General features: G+C 36.6%; 1 protein-coding gene across 4 annotated transcripts in view; it reads right to left on the reverse strand.

Annotated features, from left to right (window-relative positions):
• NELL1 (neural EGFL like 1) overlaps positions 1-15,942 on the reverse strand; it is a 934,168-nt gene that overhangs the window by 219,739 nt on the left and 698,487 nt on the right. For all 4 annotated transcript variants that reach the window (XM_025356163.1, XM_025356162.1, XM_025356161.1 and 1 more), the window contains one exon: positions 204-299. In XM_025356163.1, coding sequence (XP_025211948.1) covers positions 204-299 — 96 coding nt within the window. The remainder of the gene's footprint in view (positions 1-203; positions 300-15,942) is intronic.

Here is a 15,942-nt window from a genome sequence, read left to right on the forward strand (position 1 = left end):
AAATGAAGCTCTATTTTCAGAGAGAGGTAGTCTTTTACACAACAATGGAAAAGTACCCACTTTGGGAGAGCCACATCCACCATCACAATACAATGTATCAAGTCAATCCACAGTATTATTCCTAAAGAAAGAGCTGTTATTCTTTCTGAATTAATCTTTCTACCAATCTTTCTCTCTATCCCCCATAAAAAAAGCTAGATTACCTTTCTCGCAGTGACTTCCTGTGAATCCAGATGGACAGACACATTTGTTAGGAGCCACACACGTCCCACCGTATCTGCAGCCCTCTTCACAGAAAGCTGTTGCAAGAGAACAAAGTATTTATCTTAGATAAAATGCAATAAATAAATGCATGGTAAACAGCAGCAGCATTGACGCAATTCTTTCTTTGTTGCATAGGGAATACACTGTACATCTGTATTGATACACTAGTATTACCATTTATACTCTGGAGTATAACTCCATTAACTCTTACTCTCATTTATACATTTGAAATCAAATAGTATAGATTGAGTAACTAGGAAGGGTAAGGTCAGGATGAAGGTGAAGACCTTTTTAATGTTCGTCATTTTGTAATCTAATCTTTTTCATTAAACATCTCTTATGACAATAAAAACGTTTATGTTCTTTAAAAAAGATTTCTGATAGTCGATATAGTTTAATATTTATAATATAAATGTAACTAATTATTTACATTTGAGTATGTAGGCTGTTTCCAATATTTTGGTAACAAAAACAATGCCTTATCCTGATAGCTAAAATGCTCAGCACAACCTAAATTATTCCTTTATGAAAAATGCCTCATTGTGGAAATGCTGGTCCCAAGGGTATAGATTTTTAGGTTTTCTTGATAAGCACTGCAAAGCTATTCTTACTCCTTCCCAGTGATATCCTGTCAGCCTTCCCAGAACAGGTTAGTTCCCCTTAGTACATACTTGCATAGCATCAAATAGCTCCATGAACTTCTCCATTGCAATAGTAAATACGATTGTATATTTACATATAATTTATTACCATCTCCTGCTTTATCAACTGAACTGCAAGACCCATAAGAATAAGTAGCATAGTTGTTTTTACTCACCACTGTATTGTAGCCTCAGTATCTAGTCACACAGTAGATGCTCAAAACAGATTTGTTAAATGAATTAATCTACATTCTACAGGTTGTTCTGATAATAAAACTCTCACTCGAACAATTCTGCAACTCTTTCATCCAATTCATTTAATATCAAACCTTGCTGGATAACCAAGAATTTAGTGTACTAAACGTGCAAAATTTCTCATTAATGAAGATGATTGTACCTGTTAACCCTGAGTTTATTTCATTCACAAGAAAGATAGGTGAGCAAGTGTTTTAAATTTTAATTGTAGTTTGAAAATGACATCCTAGAAAAATGTCATGGTTATATTTTGCCATGATCACTCAAAATTAGTATGAGTTTAACTTCAAAAGCCACATGATGTGTTCAGAAAGTTGAACACTATTCCAAATACGTAGAACTCCTCACAATATTGTTGTTTTTCACATCATTTAATATCCCTTGAATGATTTAACATTTCATAGCTTCAGCAATTAATTTCATCTTCCTTTGCCTCTGCCAAAGGACAATGTGTACCTTAGAATTCAAATATCATTTCCTATTTCTAGCATCTTAGAACATTTCCTATTTCTAGCACCTTAGAACAATTCTAAAAAATTAGACAATATCTGCCATGGTAAGTTCATCCAAAAAACCAAAATATATAAAATATACATGATGTATGCAAAATCTCTTGTCCCAAAAATTACACCTTGTGGGCTCTGGTGACTGACATTTCAAAGAATAGTAAAGTGTTTTTGCAAGCTAAAAATAACAGATGGAAAGACAGTAAGAAAAAGTTTTAAGTAGCACCAAAAGAAGGCAGGGACTTGAAAAGAGAAGGCCCAGCTTGGGTTTCTTTAGTGCAGAGTTGAAACAGCACTTCATCTAAGTTTTGCAGACCTGGTTAGGAGACTTGATGCTGTTTCATGGTAGGTATACGCGTTTGATTTACTCGGTCCTTAAGTAGAAATGATGATACAGTGGAAGGTTTTATGAGGAGAGCACGAGATGTTTGTGATGTTCTAAGGATGTGCAGATATTAGAATAAACAGAGTAGTATGATGATTAAATGAGTTAACATTTATAAAGAACTTAAAATGGTGTTTGGCACAGAGCGTTACATAAGTGCCCTGTTAAATAAAATTAACTGATAACAGAATTGTTATGACTGTGAAACACAGACCAGGAACAAACTGTCTAATATCCAGACAATATAAACCCGATATTAAAATACAATCTAATCATCATCATACAAGGCGTTGAGCTTCACCAAGATGGGCTCAAGGCATCCCTTTTTATTTATGCTTGATTTGCTTCCTTTAATAAGGGTAGTTTTCGTTCTTATCATGGAGGTACCTGGCAGGTATATTGTTCTTATTACAGAAATGGTGAACTTGTGCCCTAAGGCTGCATAGGTAGAAAGTAGCAGAGACAAGATTCAAGTAAACACATCTTTGCCTTCGAAATCTTACCCCTTCTTTATTTGTTACAATGTGGGTTAATCTACAATCCAGTGTTCACAAAGGCAGGTTTATTGTATTTTTAAAATAGTTCCATTAGGGCTGAGGGAACTGACTAAAAATTAAAAGGAAAAAAAATGACTAAATTGCACATATTGCATTAAAGGAGGGGGATGAAGAGCTATTCAAGTTCATATATCTATTATCTAATTTCTGTTTTTGCCTGAGACTCGTTACATTTCTCCCAATCTAGGCACACATTATTTTCAATGTGATTTATCTGAAATGACCAAGAAAACCATTCCCTAGCTGAACCTTAGACAATATACCAACGTAATTTCAACACAGAGCAAATAAAGAAGGGATATGTCATCAAAAACATAAACTATTTTGTGGAAATTAAGATCAATTCAAGCTTTATTTGAATATCTAATAAAATATCAGAATATACTGATGTATCTTAGTCTAAAGATTGTGCATGGATTATTCATATATGGATAGGCTCTTCTTGATTGACTATGAACTCAGAAATTCAATGAAAAGGACTCTGATATGCAGAGGATTAGTAATTTGCACAGCATTATTTAGTTGATGGCAGAAGCAAAACAAGGAGCTGGGTCATCACTACATTGTCTTTCTAGTTTGTGAGGAGATGGGCTGGTAGAAATTATACGGTTCTAATTCTGGCTCTATATTTATTAATTGTATGAACTATAGCAAATCATTTCACTCCTCTGTGCCTCAGTTTTCTCAAGAAAAAAGCAGCTGAGGATAATAAAAACAATCATGCTGGAGGATTAAATGAAGTTACAAATGTAGACCACCCAGCACAAGGCACGGCCAATGGAAGGTGCTCACGAACTGGATGTGATTGTTGTTATTTATCACCAGGATTCTGCTTTTCCAGATAACAATACAGTTGTGAACCAGTTTATGATCTAGATTCTAAAGATGCAGCAGTAAGAAGGCAAAAATCCCTGTGCCATGGAGCTTATTCTTTAGTGAGGACTCCTCATCACTCCTTCCTTAACGGAGTGACCTTTGTAATATCACGTGGTTTGCAATGAAACTTAGAATTATAGCTCCTTTGAAAACTCAGAGAAACTCAGGTACCATGGATATATGACTTCATATGTTGGTTCTTCTTCAACTGCTACCCAGATTCTGAAGTATGGCAAAAATAGATTGTGTGTGTGTGTGTGTGTGTGTGTGTGTGTGTATAGTAAGATAAACCTAAATCTGTCATTATAGTGACATTTGTTATTAACTTACTGCCCTGGAGGAGATGTTAGATTGGATCAACTGTAAAATGGTATGCTTCTAATATTGAAAGAACTCTTTTCATTGTGCAAGAAAATAAATCACAAAACTCATATCTGAGAGAAGTTCAATCCACAGAAAGAGTATTTTTTATATTAAAATATAAAATATTCTCAGCATGTAAAATAAAATGTGGGTATTAGGGGGAACAAAATGGGAAGGCGGGTTTGCAGATGCCAGGTTTGTGGATGTCCAGTACCATCACCATGTACTCAACTCAACAAAAGCAGTTCTACACTAATAAAAAGTAATAGCCCTTCACTTTCTAAACACTTCTCGTAATCTTCTTAAAGTTTAATGGCATAAATGTAGTTCCTAGTGACACCCTGAAATCCTGAAACAGTAAGTAAACATACAAATTTCAACACCATCTATTAGAAGGTAAACCTTCTCTTCCTTCCTAGTTTCCTTGAGGAAGAATTTTCCTTGAGGTAGCATTTTCCTGAAGCTAATTTCTGACCTCTGCCTGCTGACTTTGCTCATTCTACCCTATTGAGGTGGAGGGATTTATTTTGTTGGTAAATTTGGGAAAGATATATATCAGGATGATGCTGCTCAAGTGGGAGAGGCAGGAGCAAGGGCTGGGAAGCTCTGTGTGATTAGAAACAGACAGCTGTTGCATTTCCAGCTTTATTTTGGGTAGCATGTTAGTAGGTATGAATCATATTATTAAAAATACCTGTTTATTTAAATAAATAAAAACTGGCCACTATAGACAGTTATTACAAGGTGTCAGGAACCAGAGATTATGATTAAGTTAACCATGTCCACCTAAAATCCAAAACGGGAAGGAAATCATTAAAATCTGGTCATGTTCTGCAAAGGACCATGCCTGCCATTCTTCTTTCTTGAGAATAAGCTGACTTCAGACATTAGCAGTTTTCCTGACTTCTTTAATGACACTTTCCTCTCTGGAACTCAGTGGATAAGTCAGCCTTCTTCTGTGTTCATTTTTAGCAAGCCAGCTCGGTTTACAGACGGACATGTTCTCCAACCCAGCTCCGTTAATAATAAAGGTGATATCATCACCTTTAAATTTGCTTTTTGGTTTCATTCCTCACCTTGTTCAAAGCATATTTATCAAATGCCCCTCAAACATTTTTGGTTGTTACAAGATGGAGGGAGGAACAATGTGGTCTTATTACTAGGTGAGTTGAGACCACGAATGTTTAAACATCCTACAATGCACAGGACAGCCCTATACAAAAAAGAATGATCTAGCCCAAAATGTCAATAGTGGTGAAGTTGAGAAACTCTGCTCCAACTTTACACAACTAAGTTTATGAAGTGTCTTCAGGAGCAAAATTTTGTTATTTTAATCCTGTTTTCCATTCTTCCCCCTCAAACTCTCCCCCTAAATAGTTTAAAATATCAAGGAAAGAGTAAAACTCAGTAACGTGCCTAGTTGAATATAAAAACAAACATCCAGATGTCTACAATACTTGCTTTTCATATTATCATTCTGTTCTAAAGCACAGAGTATATTACAAAATTTAATTATTTACTTCAAAAATCACTGTTGACACTATCAGTTACTATACATGTTTGTATCAGCAGTTTCAGTAGCCATTTCCTCTGTCCTTTCAACAGTAATCATAATAATAATAACAACAACAATACTAATGGTAAATTCTGTTTGTTGAAAACTTATTAAATGCCAGGCACTGCAGTAAAGCCTGATATCATAATTCCATTTCATCCTTACAGTAACATTGTCAATTAATCATATTATACTCATTGTCAGATGAGAAAGTTGGCTTAGATAAGCTAAATAAGTTATCGAAGTTTGCACCACTGCACGGTGGCATCCTGGGTTTCAAGCCCAGAGTCTTAACCACATCACTAAGCTTTCTCCATTTAGGGCTCTTCCACCTACTATGTGCAGATAATGCACTGGGTGTTGAGAAGTCTACAACTAGTGATGAAAATTGTCCCCATCCCCAAGAATCTCATAGTGGAATAACAGAGAGAAAGGCATATAAAACCAAGCACAATAAAATGTGATAAATGCTACTGCAGTAGTATGAACACAGTGTTGAAAGAACAAAGAGGAAAAAAATGATTAACTATGCCTGGTGGACTGATGCAAAGCTGCGCAACAGAGCTAGCATTTGAGACGGGCCTGGAAGAATGAATGGACTTTTTGCCAGGTAGAGAAGTACAGGAAAAGGGACATTTCAGGTCAAAGTTTTGTCCTGAGGAAAGGCACTAAATAGAAGAAAATGAAAAGGTGTTTATAACTCACACCAAGGTGAGAGGCAGAATATTTAAAAAGAATGCAGTAAGCCATTCAGAGAAGGAGGGGCATTTTAGAATCTGTGAACCATCCTCTTCACCTTCTCATCTCCCTGTTACCTCTTGGATTTGTTAGTTGCCTTAAGGCACAATCATTTACCACCTAGATACCTGCATATGGACTTTTGCCCTATTATTTGATTTAGTCGGTTTAAGACTATGCATTGCTAATTTTACAATAAAAGAGTATGAAATGTGATTTTTATTAATGACCTTTATATGCACATATGAACAGAAACATAAAATGCATTCTTAGTGTATATAAGGCATTCTGATATTTTCTACTCTATTCTACTTCATTCTATATAATTTATAAAATGCAGCTAGGATCCAATGACTTGGTTTTGCAATCCACTAAACCTGAAGTATAAAAATCACTTGTTTTATACATACCCTTTTAGTCCATAGCATTTTGTGATAGGATGGGAGAATGAAGTCTTTTACATTACTCCTGAAATCTTCAAATTAAGATGTTGCTCTTAGCTCTAGAAATACTTATATAAGAAAATGTCTACAAGAGATATTTTCCATGAATGTAGGTATAACAGAGACAGTATGGCCTCCACAGGTGAAAATATTTATTATCCAGGTCTCTGCAGAAAATCTCCACTATAGAGGATAAATTAGATGGGAGAGGCAAAGGTTGAGGAGACAGATAACGCATTCTTCTGCATTTCATTTTTGGTCAATATATATGCTTCTCTAACCAGATTGTGAGATTCTTAAGGACTAAGATCACATTTTTTTGCAACTCTGAATTCCTGTACATCATCTTGAACCTGTATGATAATAAACACATATTTGTTATTGAATATGTGTTTATTGAATATTTGTTATTGAAATTTATTATATAAGAGAAAATAAAAATTTTGAGAGGATAGTCTTATAGTAACTGTATCGTAATATTTGAGCTAAACGTTTAAAGTCAGATCAATCCAGTTTTTAAAAATTTATCAAGAGATTCTGGGGAAGATGGCAGATAGGAGACAAAGCTAACATGTAGCTCCCACATGGATGGACAGAACAGCATTTGGAGACTCACACCATGATCTTTTGTTCCAAGAACCACTGCAGGAGTATACCAGGAAAACTGAAGGAATTCACCAATCCTTTGAAAGAAGCAAATTCTGTGAAACAGGTGAAAAACTGGGAGTGCCCAAAATGTGATAGTGGAAAACCTACCTCTGAACACACATCTCCACTGCGCAATCTGAAAATCCAGATCATCAAAGAAACATTTAACCTTACCTAGAGCTAAAATGGGTTTAGGGAGTCGCAAGAAATGTGAAAGTACAAGTAACACAGGAAATAACTTGAACACACTCCCAGTCTCCAAGTTGAGCCCCAGGAAGCCATCCCTCGACTATATCTCACAGGGGACCTCGGGGAAGTCAGCCAGTGGAATTGGGAAAGGGTCTTGGGGCAAAGGAAGCTCCCACTTGAAATTGGCAGTGGTTTTGACTGGGTACAAATTTTCTTGAGTGGAGTCTGGGGGATGAGTGGGAGCTGCTGTGGATATGAGCTTTCTCAGAAGGGTAACTCATGACCTGGGGCAAGGCCTGAGCAGAGCACTGCAAGAGTGAGACTGGCCTTGCCAACTGTGTGGGAGCTGGGTGAGGCCTCTCGCTATCCCCCACTTCTCTGGTGAACCATATAACACAGAAGAGGTGACCAAGATCCCCTCTGGAACACAGCCCCATTGGCCTGAGAACCACTCCCCCATTCCCCACTGTGGCTGCAGCAAGCCCCACTCAAGGAGATTCTGAGCCCAGACTTGCCTAAGCCTGCCCCCACCTGATAATATCTATCTACCCACCCTGGTAGCCTAACACAAAAGACAATTTCTTGGGAGTTTTATGGCCCATCCCATTGCCTGAGAAACCAAAATACGTATCCTGGCCATCTTAGGGCAAGCTTTGAGCCCCCTACTACTACTGCAGCTAATTCTCACTTGAAAGTACCACCTCTTGGCTGGAGGCCAACACCAGCTCAGGCCACTACAGCAATTCAGGACAGAATAACTCTGATCCCAGGAAGAAGAAGACAACACCTAATTCCACTGCCTACAACATCTTGGCTAACTAGAAGTTGTAGGGTGTCTATGTGACAACTTCACTGCTAGTTTAACCAGCATTCAAGAAAGCCAGCACACTAAACATATCCACAACCAAGGACCCTCATAGAGTCTACTTCACTTCCCTGTCACATCTGACAGAGTAGGTGCTGGTATCCGTGGCTGGAAGATTGGAAGATGGATCACATCACAGGACTCTTTGCAGACCCCCTCTAGCACCAGGTGGAGCATGGTAGCTCCACTGGGTGGCTAGACCCAAAACAGCCATAACAATTACTGCAGTCCAGCTCTCAGGAAGTCCCATCCCTAGGGAAAGTGGGAGAGCATTACATCAGGGGATCATCCTGTGGGACAAGAGAATCTGAACAGCAGGCCTTGAGTTTCAGGCCTCTCCACTGAATTAGTCCACTCAAATGAAAAAGAAAAAAGAAAAAGAAAATAATTACAGTAATGTGACAAAACAGGATTCTATAACACTCCTCCAAAATCACCAGCTCCCTAGCAATGGATCCAAACCCAGAAGAAGTCTCTGAATTGCTAAATAAAGATTTCAAAAGGTTGATTAATAAGCTACCCAAAGCAATATCAGAGAAGGGGAAAACCAACTTAAAGAAATTAAAAAACAGTATAGGATATGAGTGAAAAATTCTCAGGTAAATAGATATCATAAAGGAAAACAATCACAACTTCTGGAAATGAAAGGCATACTTAGAGAAATACAAAATGCAGTGGAAACATTCAATAATAGACTAGAACAAGTAGAAGAAGGAGCTTCAGAGCTAAAAGGCAAGGCTTATCAAATTAACCCAATAAGACAAAGACAAAGAAAAAAGAATCAACAACATGAACAAAGCCTCCAAGAAATTTGGGATTTTGTTAAATGGCCAAACATAAGGATAACTGGTGTTCCTGAAGAAGAAGAAGAGAAATCTAAAAGTTTGGAAAACTTATTTGAGATAATAATTGAGGAAAACTTCCCTGGTCTTGCTAGAGATCTAGACATCCAAATACGATAAGCTCAAAGAACACCTGGAAGATTCATCACAAAAAGACCATCACCTAGGCACATGGTCACCAGGTTACCTAATGTCAAGACAAAGGAAAGAATCTTAAGAGCTGTGAGACAAAAGTATCAGATAACCTATAAAGGAAAACCTGTAAGATTAATAGCAGATGTCTCAGCAGAAATCTTACAAATCAGAAGGGATTAGAGTCTCATCTTCAGTTTCCCAAAACTAAATTTTAAAAAAAATTGTCATACAAGGAATTTGTATCTAGCAAAGCTAAGTTTCATAAATAAAGGAGAGATAAAGCATTTTTAAGACAAATGCTGAGAGAATTCACCATTACCAAGCCAGCACTACAAGAAATGGTAAAAGGAGTTCCAAATCTTGGAAAAAAAACTTCAAAATATACCAAAAGAGAAACTCCTCAAAGCATACATTTCACAGGACTTGTAAAAGAATAACACAGTGGGGGGGAAAGAACAAGGTATAAAGGCAAGAACTAGCATGGTGAATAGAACAGTACCTCACATCTCAATACTAACGTTGAATGCAAACGGTGTAAACGCCCCACTTAAAAAATATACAGAATGGCAGAATGGATAGAAATCCACCAAACAAATATCTGCTGTCTTCAAGAGACGCACCTAACACATAAAGACTTAAGGGAATGGAGTGAATAAAGATATTCCATGCAAATGGACACCAAAAGTGAGCAGGAGTAGCTATTCTTATGTGACACAAAACAGACTTCAAAGCAACAATAATTAAAACAGACAAAGAGGAACATTATACAATGATAAAAGAATCAAACAGGAAAATATCACAATCCTAAATATATATGCACCTAATACTGGAGCACCCAAATTTACAAAACAATCACTACTAGACCTAAGAAATAAGCTGGATGGCAATATAGTAATAGTGGGAAACTTCAATACCCCACTAACAGCACTAGACAGATTATCAAGACAGAAAGTCGAAAAAGAAACAATAGACTTAAACTATACCCTAGAACAAATGGACTTAACAGATATCTACAGAGCATTTTACCCAACAACTGTGTAATATACATTATTTTCTTCAACATGGAACATAGTCTAAGATAGACCATATGATAGGCCATAAAACAAGTCTCAATACGTTTTTAAAAACTGAAATTATATCAAGTATCCTCTCAGACGACAGTAGAATAAAACTGGAAATCGACTCCAAAGGAACCCCCAAAACTATACAAATACATAGAAATTAAATAATCTGTTTTGAATTATCTTTACATCAACAAAGAAATCAAGATGGAAATTGAAATTTTTTTTAGCTGAATGATAATAGTGGCACAACATAACAAAATCTCTGGGATACAGCAAAAGCAATGCTAAGAGAAAAGTTCATAGCATTGAATGCCTACATCAAAAAGTCTGAAAGAGCAAAAATAGATCATCTAAGATCACCCTTCAAGGAACTAGAGAAACAAGAAGAAAACCAAGTCAAAACGCAGCAGCAGAAAAGAAATAACAAAGATCAGAGCAGAACTAAATGAAATTGAAACAAAGAAATAAATACAAAAGATAAATAAAATGTTGGTTCTTGAAAAGATAAACAAAATTGACAGAATATTAGTGATACTAACCAAGAAAAGAAGACAGAAGGTCCAAATAAGCTCAATTAGAAATGAAACAGGAAATATTACAACCAATACCTCAGAAATACAAAAGATCATTCAAGGTTACTCTGAACACTGAATGCACACAAACTAGAAAATCTAGAGGAGATGGATACATCTGGAAATATATACCCCTCTCAGATTAAATCAGGATGAAACAGAACAAACCAATAACAAGTAGCAAGATTGAAACAGTAATTTTAAAATTGCCAACGAAAAAAGTCCAGGACAAGATGGATTCGCAGCTGACTTCCATCAGACATTCAAAGAAGAATTGATACCAATCCTACTGAAACTATTCCAAAAGACAGAGAAAGAGGGAATCCTCCCTAAATAATTTTATGAAGCCAGTATTACCCTAATTCCAAAACCAGGAAAAGACATTACCAAAAAAAAAGAAAACTGCAGAACAATATCCCTGATGAACATAGATGTGAACATCTTCAACAAAATAGTAGCTAACAGAATCCAACAGCATATCAAAAAAATAATACACCATTATCCAGTGAGTTTCATACCAAGGACGCAGGGATGGTTAAACATATGCAAGTCTATAAATGTGATATATCACATAAACAGAATTAAAAGCAAAAATAATAAGATCATCTCAATAGTTGCAGAAAACTTATTTGACAAAATTCAGTATCACTTTATGATTAAAATATTCAGCAAAATTTACATAGAAGGAACATACCTCAAGGTAATAAAAAAAGCAATCTATGACAAACCCATACCCAACATTACACTCAAGAGGGAAATGCTGAAAGCATTCCCCTTGAGAACTGGAACGAGACAAGAATGCTCAGTTTTACCACTTCTATTCAACATAGTACTAGAAGTCCTAGCCAGAGCAATCAGACAAGAGAAAGAAATAAAGGGCATTCAAATCAGTAAAGAGAAAGTCAAATTGTTGCTGTTTGCCAATTGTATACCTAGAAAACCTTAAAAACTCATCCAAAAAGCTCCTAGATCTGATAAATGAATTCAGTCAACTTTCAAGATACAAAATCAATGTACACAAATCAGTTGCACTGGTACACATCAACAACGTCCAAGCTGAGAAAAAAATCAAGAACTCAACCTCCTTTACAAAAGCTGCAAAAAAAAAAACAAAAAAAACAAAAAACCTTAGAAATATACCTAGTCAAAGAGGTGAAAGAACTCTACAAGAAAAACTACAAAACATTGCCAAAAGAAATTACACACAAACAAATGGAAACACATCCTATGGAAACACATCCTATGCTCATGGATGAGCAGAATCAATATTGTGAAAATGACATACTGCCAAAAGCAATCTACAGATTCAGTGTGATTCCCATCAAAGTACCATCATCATTCTTCACAGAGCTAGAAAAAGCAATCCTAAAATTCATATAGAACCAACAAAGATCTCACATAGTCAAAGCCACACTAAGCAAAAAGAACAAATCTGGAGGCATCACACTACCCAACTTCAAATGATACTACAAGGCTACAGTTACCAAAACAGCATGATATAGTATAAAAATAGGCAAGTAGACCAATGGAACAGAATAGAGAAAGCAGAAATAACACCAAATACTTATAGTCAAGTGATCTTCTACAAAGCAAACAAAAACATAAAGTGGGGAAAGGACACCCTATTCAACAAATGGTGCTGGGATAACTGGCAGGCTACTGGAGAAGAATACAACTGGATCCTTATCTCTCATCTTATACAAAAATCAACTCAAGATGGATCAAAGACTTAAAGCTAAGACTTAAAACCATAAAAATTCTACAAGATAACATCAATAAAACTCTTCTACTTGTTGGCTTAGACAAAGAGTTAATTACCAAAAGCCCAAAAGCAAATGCAAGAATAACAAGCATAAATAGATAGGACTTAATTAAACTTAACAGCTTCTGCACCACAAAAGAAATAATCAGCAGAGTAAACAGACAACCCACAGAATAGGAGAAAATACTCACTAACTATGGACAACAAAGGACTACTATCCAGACTCTTTAAGGAACTCAGATAAGTCAGCAAGAAAAAAATAATAATAATCCTAAAAAATGTGGGCTAAGGACATGAATGGACAATTCTCAAAAGAAGATCTACAAATGGCCAACAAATACATGAAAAAATTCTCAACATCACTAATTATCAGTGAAATGCAAATTAAAACCACAATGAGATACCACCTCACTCCTGCAAGAATGGCCATAATTATAAAGTAAAAATCAAAAAAGATGTTAGCATGAATGAGGTGAAAGGGAACAATTTTACACTGCTGGTGAGAATATAAACTATTACAACCACTATAGAAAACAGTATGGAGATTCCTTAAAGAACTAAAAATAGAACTACCATTTGACCCAGCAATCCCACTACAGGGTATCTACCTGGAGGAAAAGAAGTCACTTTATGAAAAAGATAGTTGCACACACATGTTTAGAGCAGCACAATTCACAGCTGCAAAAATATGAAACCAGCCTAAATGCCCATCAAACAATGCATGAATAAAGAAAATGTGGTATATATACAGCATGGAATACTACTCAGGCATTAAAAGAAATGAAGTAACGGCACTGCAGTAACCTACATGGAGTTGGAGATCATTATTCTAAGTGAAGTAACTCAGGAATGGAAAACCCAATATCCTATGTTCTCACTTATAAGTGGACAGAAAGGCCTAAGAATAATACAATGGACTTTGGGGATGCAGTGGGAAGGAGGGAGGGGCTGGAGGGATAAAAGACAACATATTGGATACAGTGTACACTGCTTGGGTGATGGGTGAACCAGAATCTTAGTAATTACCACTAAAGATCTTATCCATGTAACCAAAAACCACCTGTTCCCCAAAAACTATTTTAATAAACAAATTAATTTTAAAATATTATCAAGCATCTACTATGTGCTACAGTATTATTATATGCTCTAGTAATATATGATCCCTGTTCTCCAGGATCTTTGAGTCTAAAACAGTGTTTTCACTGAGGACAACGCCCCCCACTTGCAGCAGATATTTAGTAATGTCTGGTGACAGTCTCAGTTGTCCCAGTGGGATGTCACAACTGCTACTAGTGGGTCTACTGGTGAGTACAAACCAGAGATGTTGCTAAATATCTTACAGGTTAGCAGTACAGGACAGCCCTGCAACAAGGAATCATCTAGCTCCCTATCTCAACAGTGTCAAAGGTGAAAAAAGGCAGACAGTCCTTCATTCAGTCATTCAATAAATACTTATTGTGCACCCTCTCTGTACCAGGGATTTCTCTGAGAACCAGGGCTCAAGTAGTTAACAGAACAGATAAAAATATTTCTGATGGGTTTATATTCTTATGGAGAAGAGACCGAAGTGATATGAGAAAAATAAAGCAGATACAGTGTGGGCAGTGTGACAGTGGGGAAGGTTGCAATTAAATAGGGTGACATATAATGGGTGATCACTGAAAAGAGATCCTTTGAGTAGAGACCTAAAGGGGAAAAAGAGTGAGCCATGAAATTACCAAGCAAAGAATGTTCCAGGCAAAGGTTACAGCAAGTTTAAAGGCCCCAAGGAATGCAGTGTGCAGATCACGTAGTGCCTTAGAGATCCAAGCAATACTGCCTGTACAAGGTCAAGAGGAGGTGCCAAGAAGGAAAAATCTTCTGACCAGAAGGTCAAGAATGGCTCCGTAGAACTGATGCTGAATTTGAAAAAGTTTTTATGAATTTAAAGTCTCCGGAATGTAGAAATGAAAGATTCATTAAAAAGGAAGGGCAATTCAACAGATAAACACCAAGAATTTAGGAGTAAGGAATATTTAATCCTAACCTTGTGGTCAATCATGGACACATTTGCAAACAACTCAAGTACCTGAGTACTTCTTCCATACAACTTTTGGCTTAGTAAAAGCATGATTCTAGAAACAGCTCTATCTTCTAGTCCTGGTTTCACTTCTTATTTGCTGACTGATTTTGACAAATTGCTTAATCTCTGTAAGTATCACCTTCCTTATCTGTATAATCAGGTCAATAAGGGAACTTGTATCATACTGGTAAAACTGGAATTAAATGAGATAGTGCATAGTGCCCACCCACAGTGAGTGCTCAAAAAGGTGAGCACTTTTTAAATACATCAGCCCCCTTTTCTCTAGGTTAATTCATATAATAGAGCATTTTCTTTTCAAATATCAAAAACTCTTTGCAGTCTACCTCTCACTAACTGGTGCACACATCAGGGTCAGAGTGTGAGAGCTTGTTGGGCACTGGAATCAATAACAAGGAAAATGAGGGGTGATTAAGACAAAGACAAAGAGGAATAGAATAAAAGACGATGTTCATATTTTAAAATGCAAAATTCAAGAAATTAATTCAGGACTCCCTAGGACATTAAAGCAACATCAAATTATATTTTTGCAGTAAAAACTCTGAAAGCAATTCAAAATTTGGCATTCAGCATTTACAGGAGTACTAGGAAATGGGAGACAGAAAGGGCTAGCTGTGAAAAGCAGTTGAAGATAAAGCCCCAGGTAAGAAGGTCAGAAGGTTTCCTATTCCACTGCCATATCCGAGCCAACGCTTCTATTACCCCTGGAGGTCACAGTCTAGAGACTTGTAAAGAGATAAATTCCAGCAAACTCTCCCAAGTAAAAGCATTCTGCAGGTTTATATAACTGCATGGAATTACATGTTAAGTCTTGAAAGAAATACGAATCCTACCTGCAGTGATAGTAGCTGGGTGATTTGGGTGGACCAGAGTTCTCAGGAGAGCGCCTTTGTTTCCCACCTCCATCCTGAAATCTGAACAACTTCTCAGATTTGTACATCATTTTCTGCTTTTGTTTAAAAAGCACTTCACAATAATCTTAAAAGGTAATTTGTAATTATATCTGCATTCTGGAGTTGGGGAAGCTGAAAGAAAAGTTAGATGGCTAGCCCAGGAGAAAGTTAATTATGAGGCTGAGACTAAATTCCAGGCTCTAGGATTCTAGTCACACCCAGGATTCAGCAGCACATCAGGTGCCTGAGAATCTATGCCAATTTCACCCAATGAGAGAAAACTGGTTTGAAGTTTTAAATAAGTGAAGA

This window comes from Theropithecus gelada, chromosome 14 (assembly GCF_003255815.1).
Source record: "Theropithecus gelada isolate Dixy chromosome 14, Tgel_1.0, whole genome shotgun sequence".
In the NCBI taxonomy this organism is placed as follows: Eukaryota; Metazoa; Chordata; class Mammalia; order Primates; family Cercopithecidae; genus Theropithecus; species Theropithecus gelada.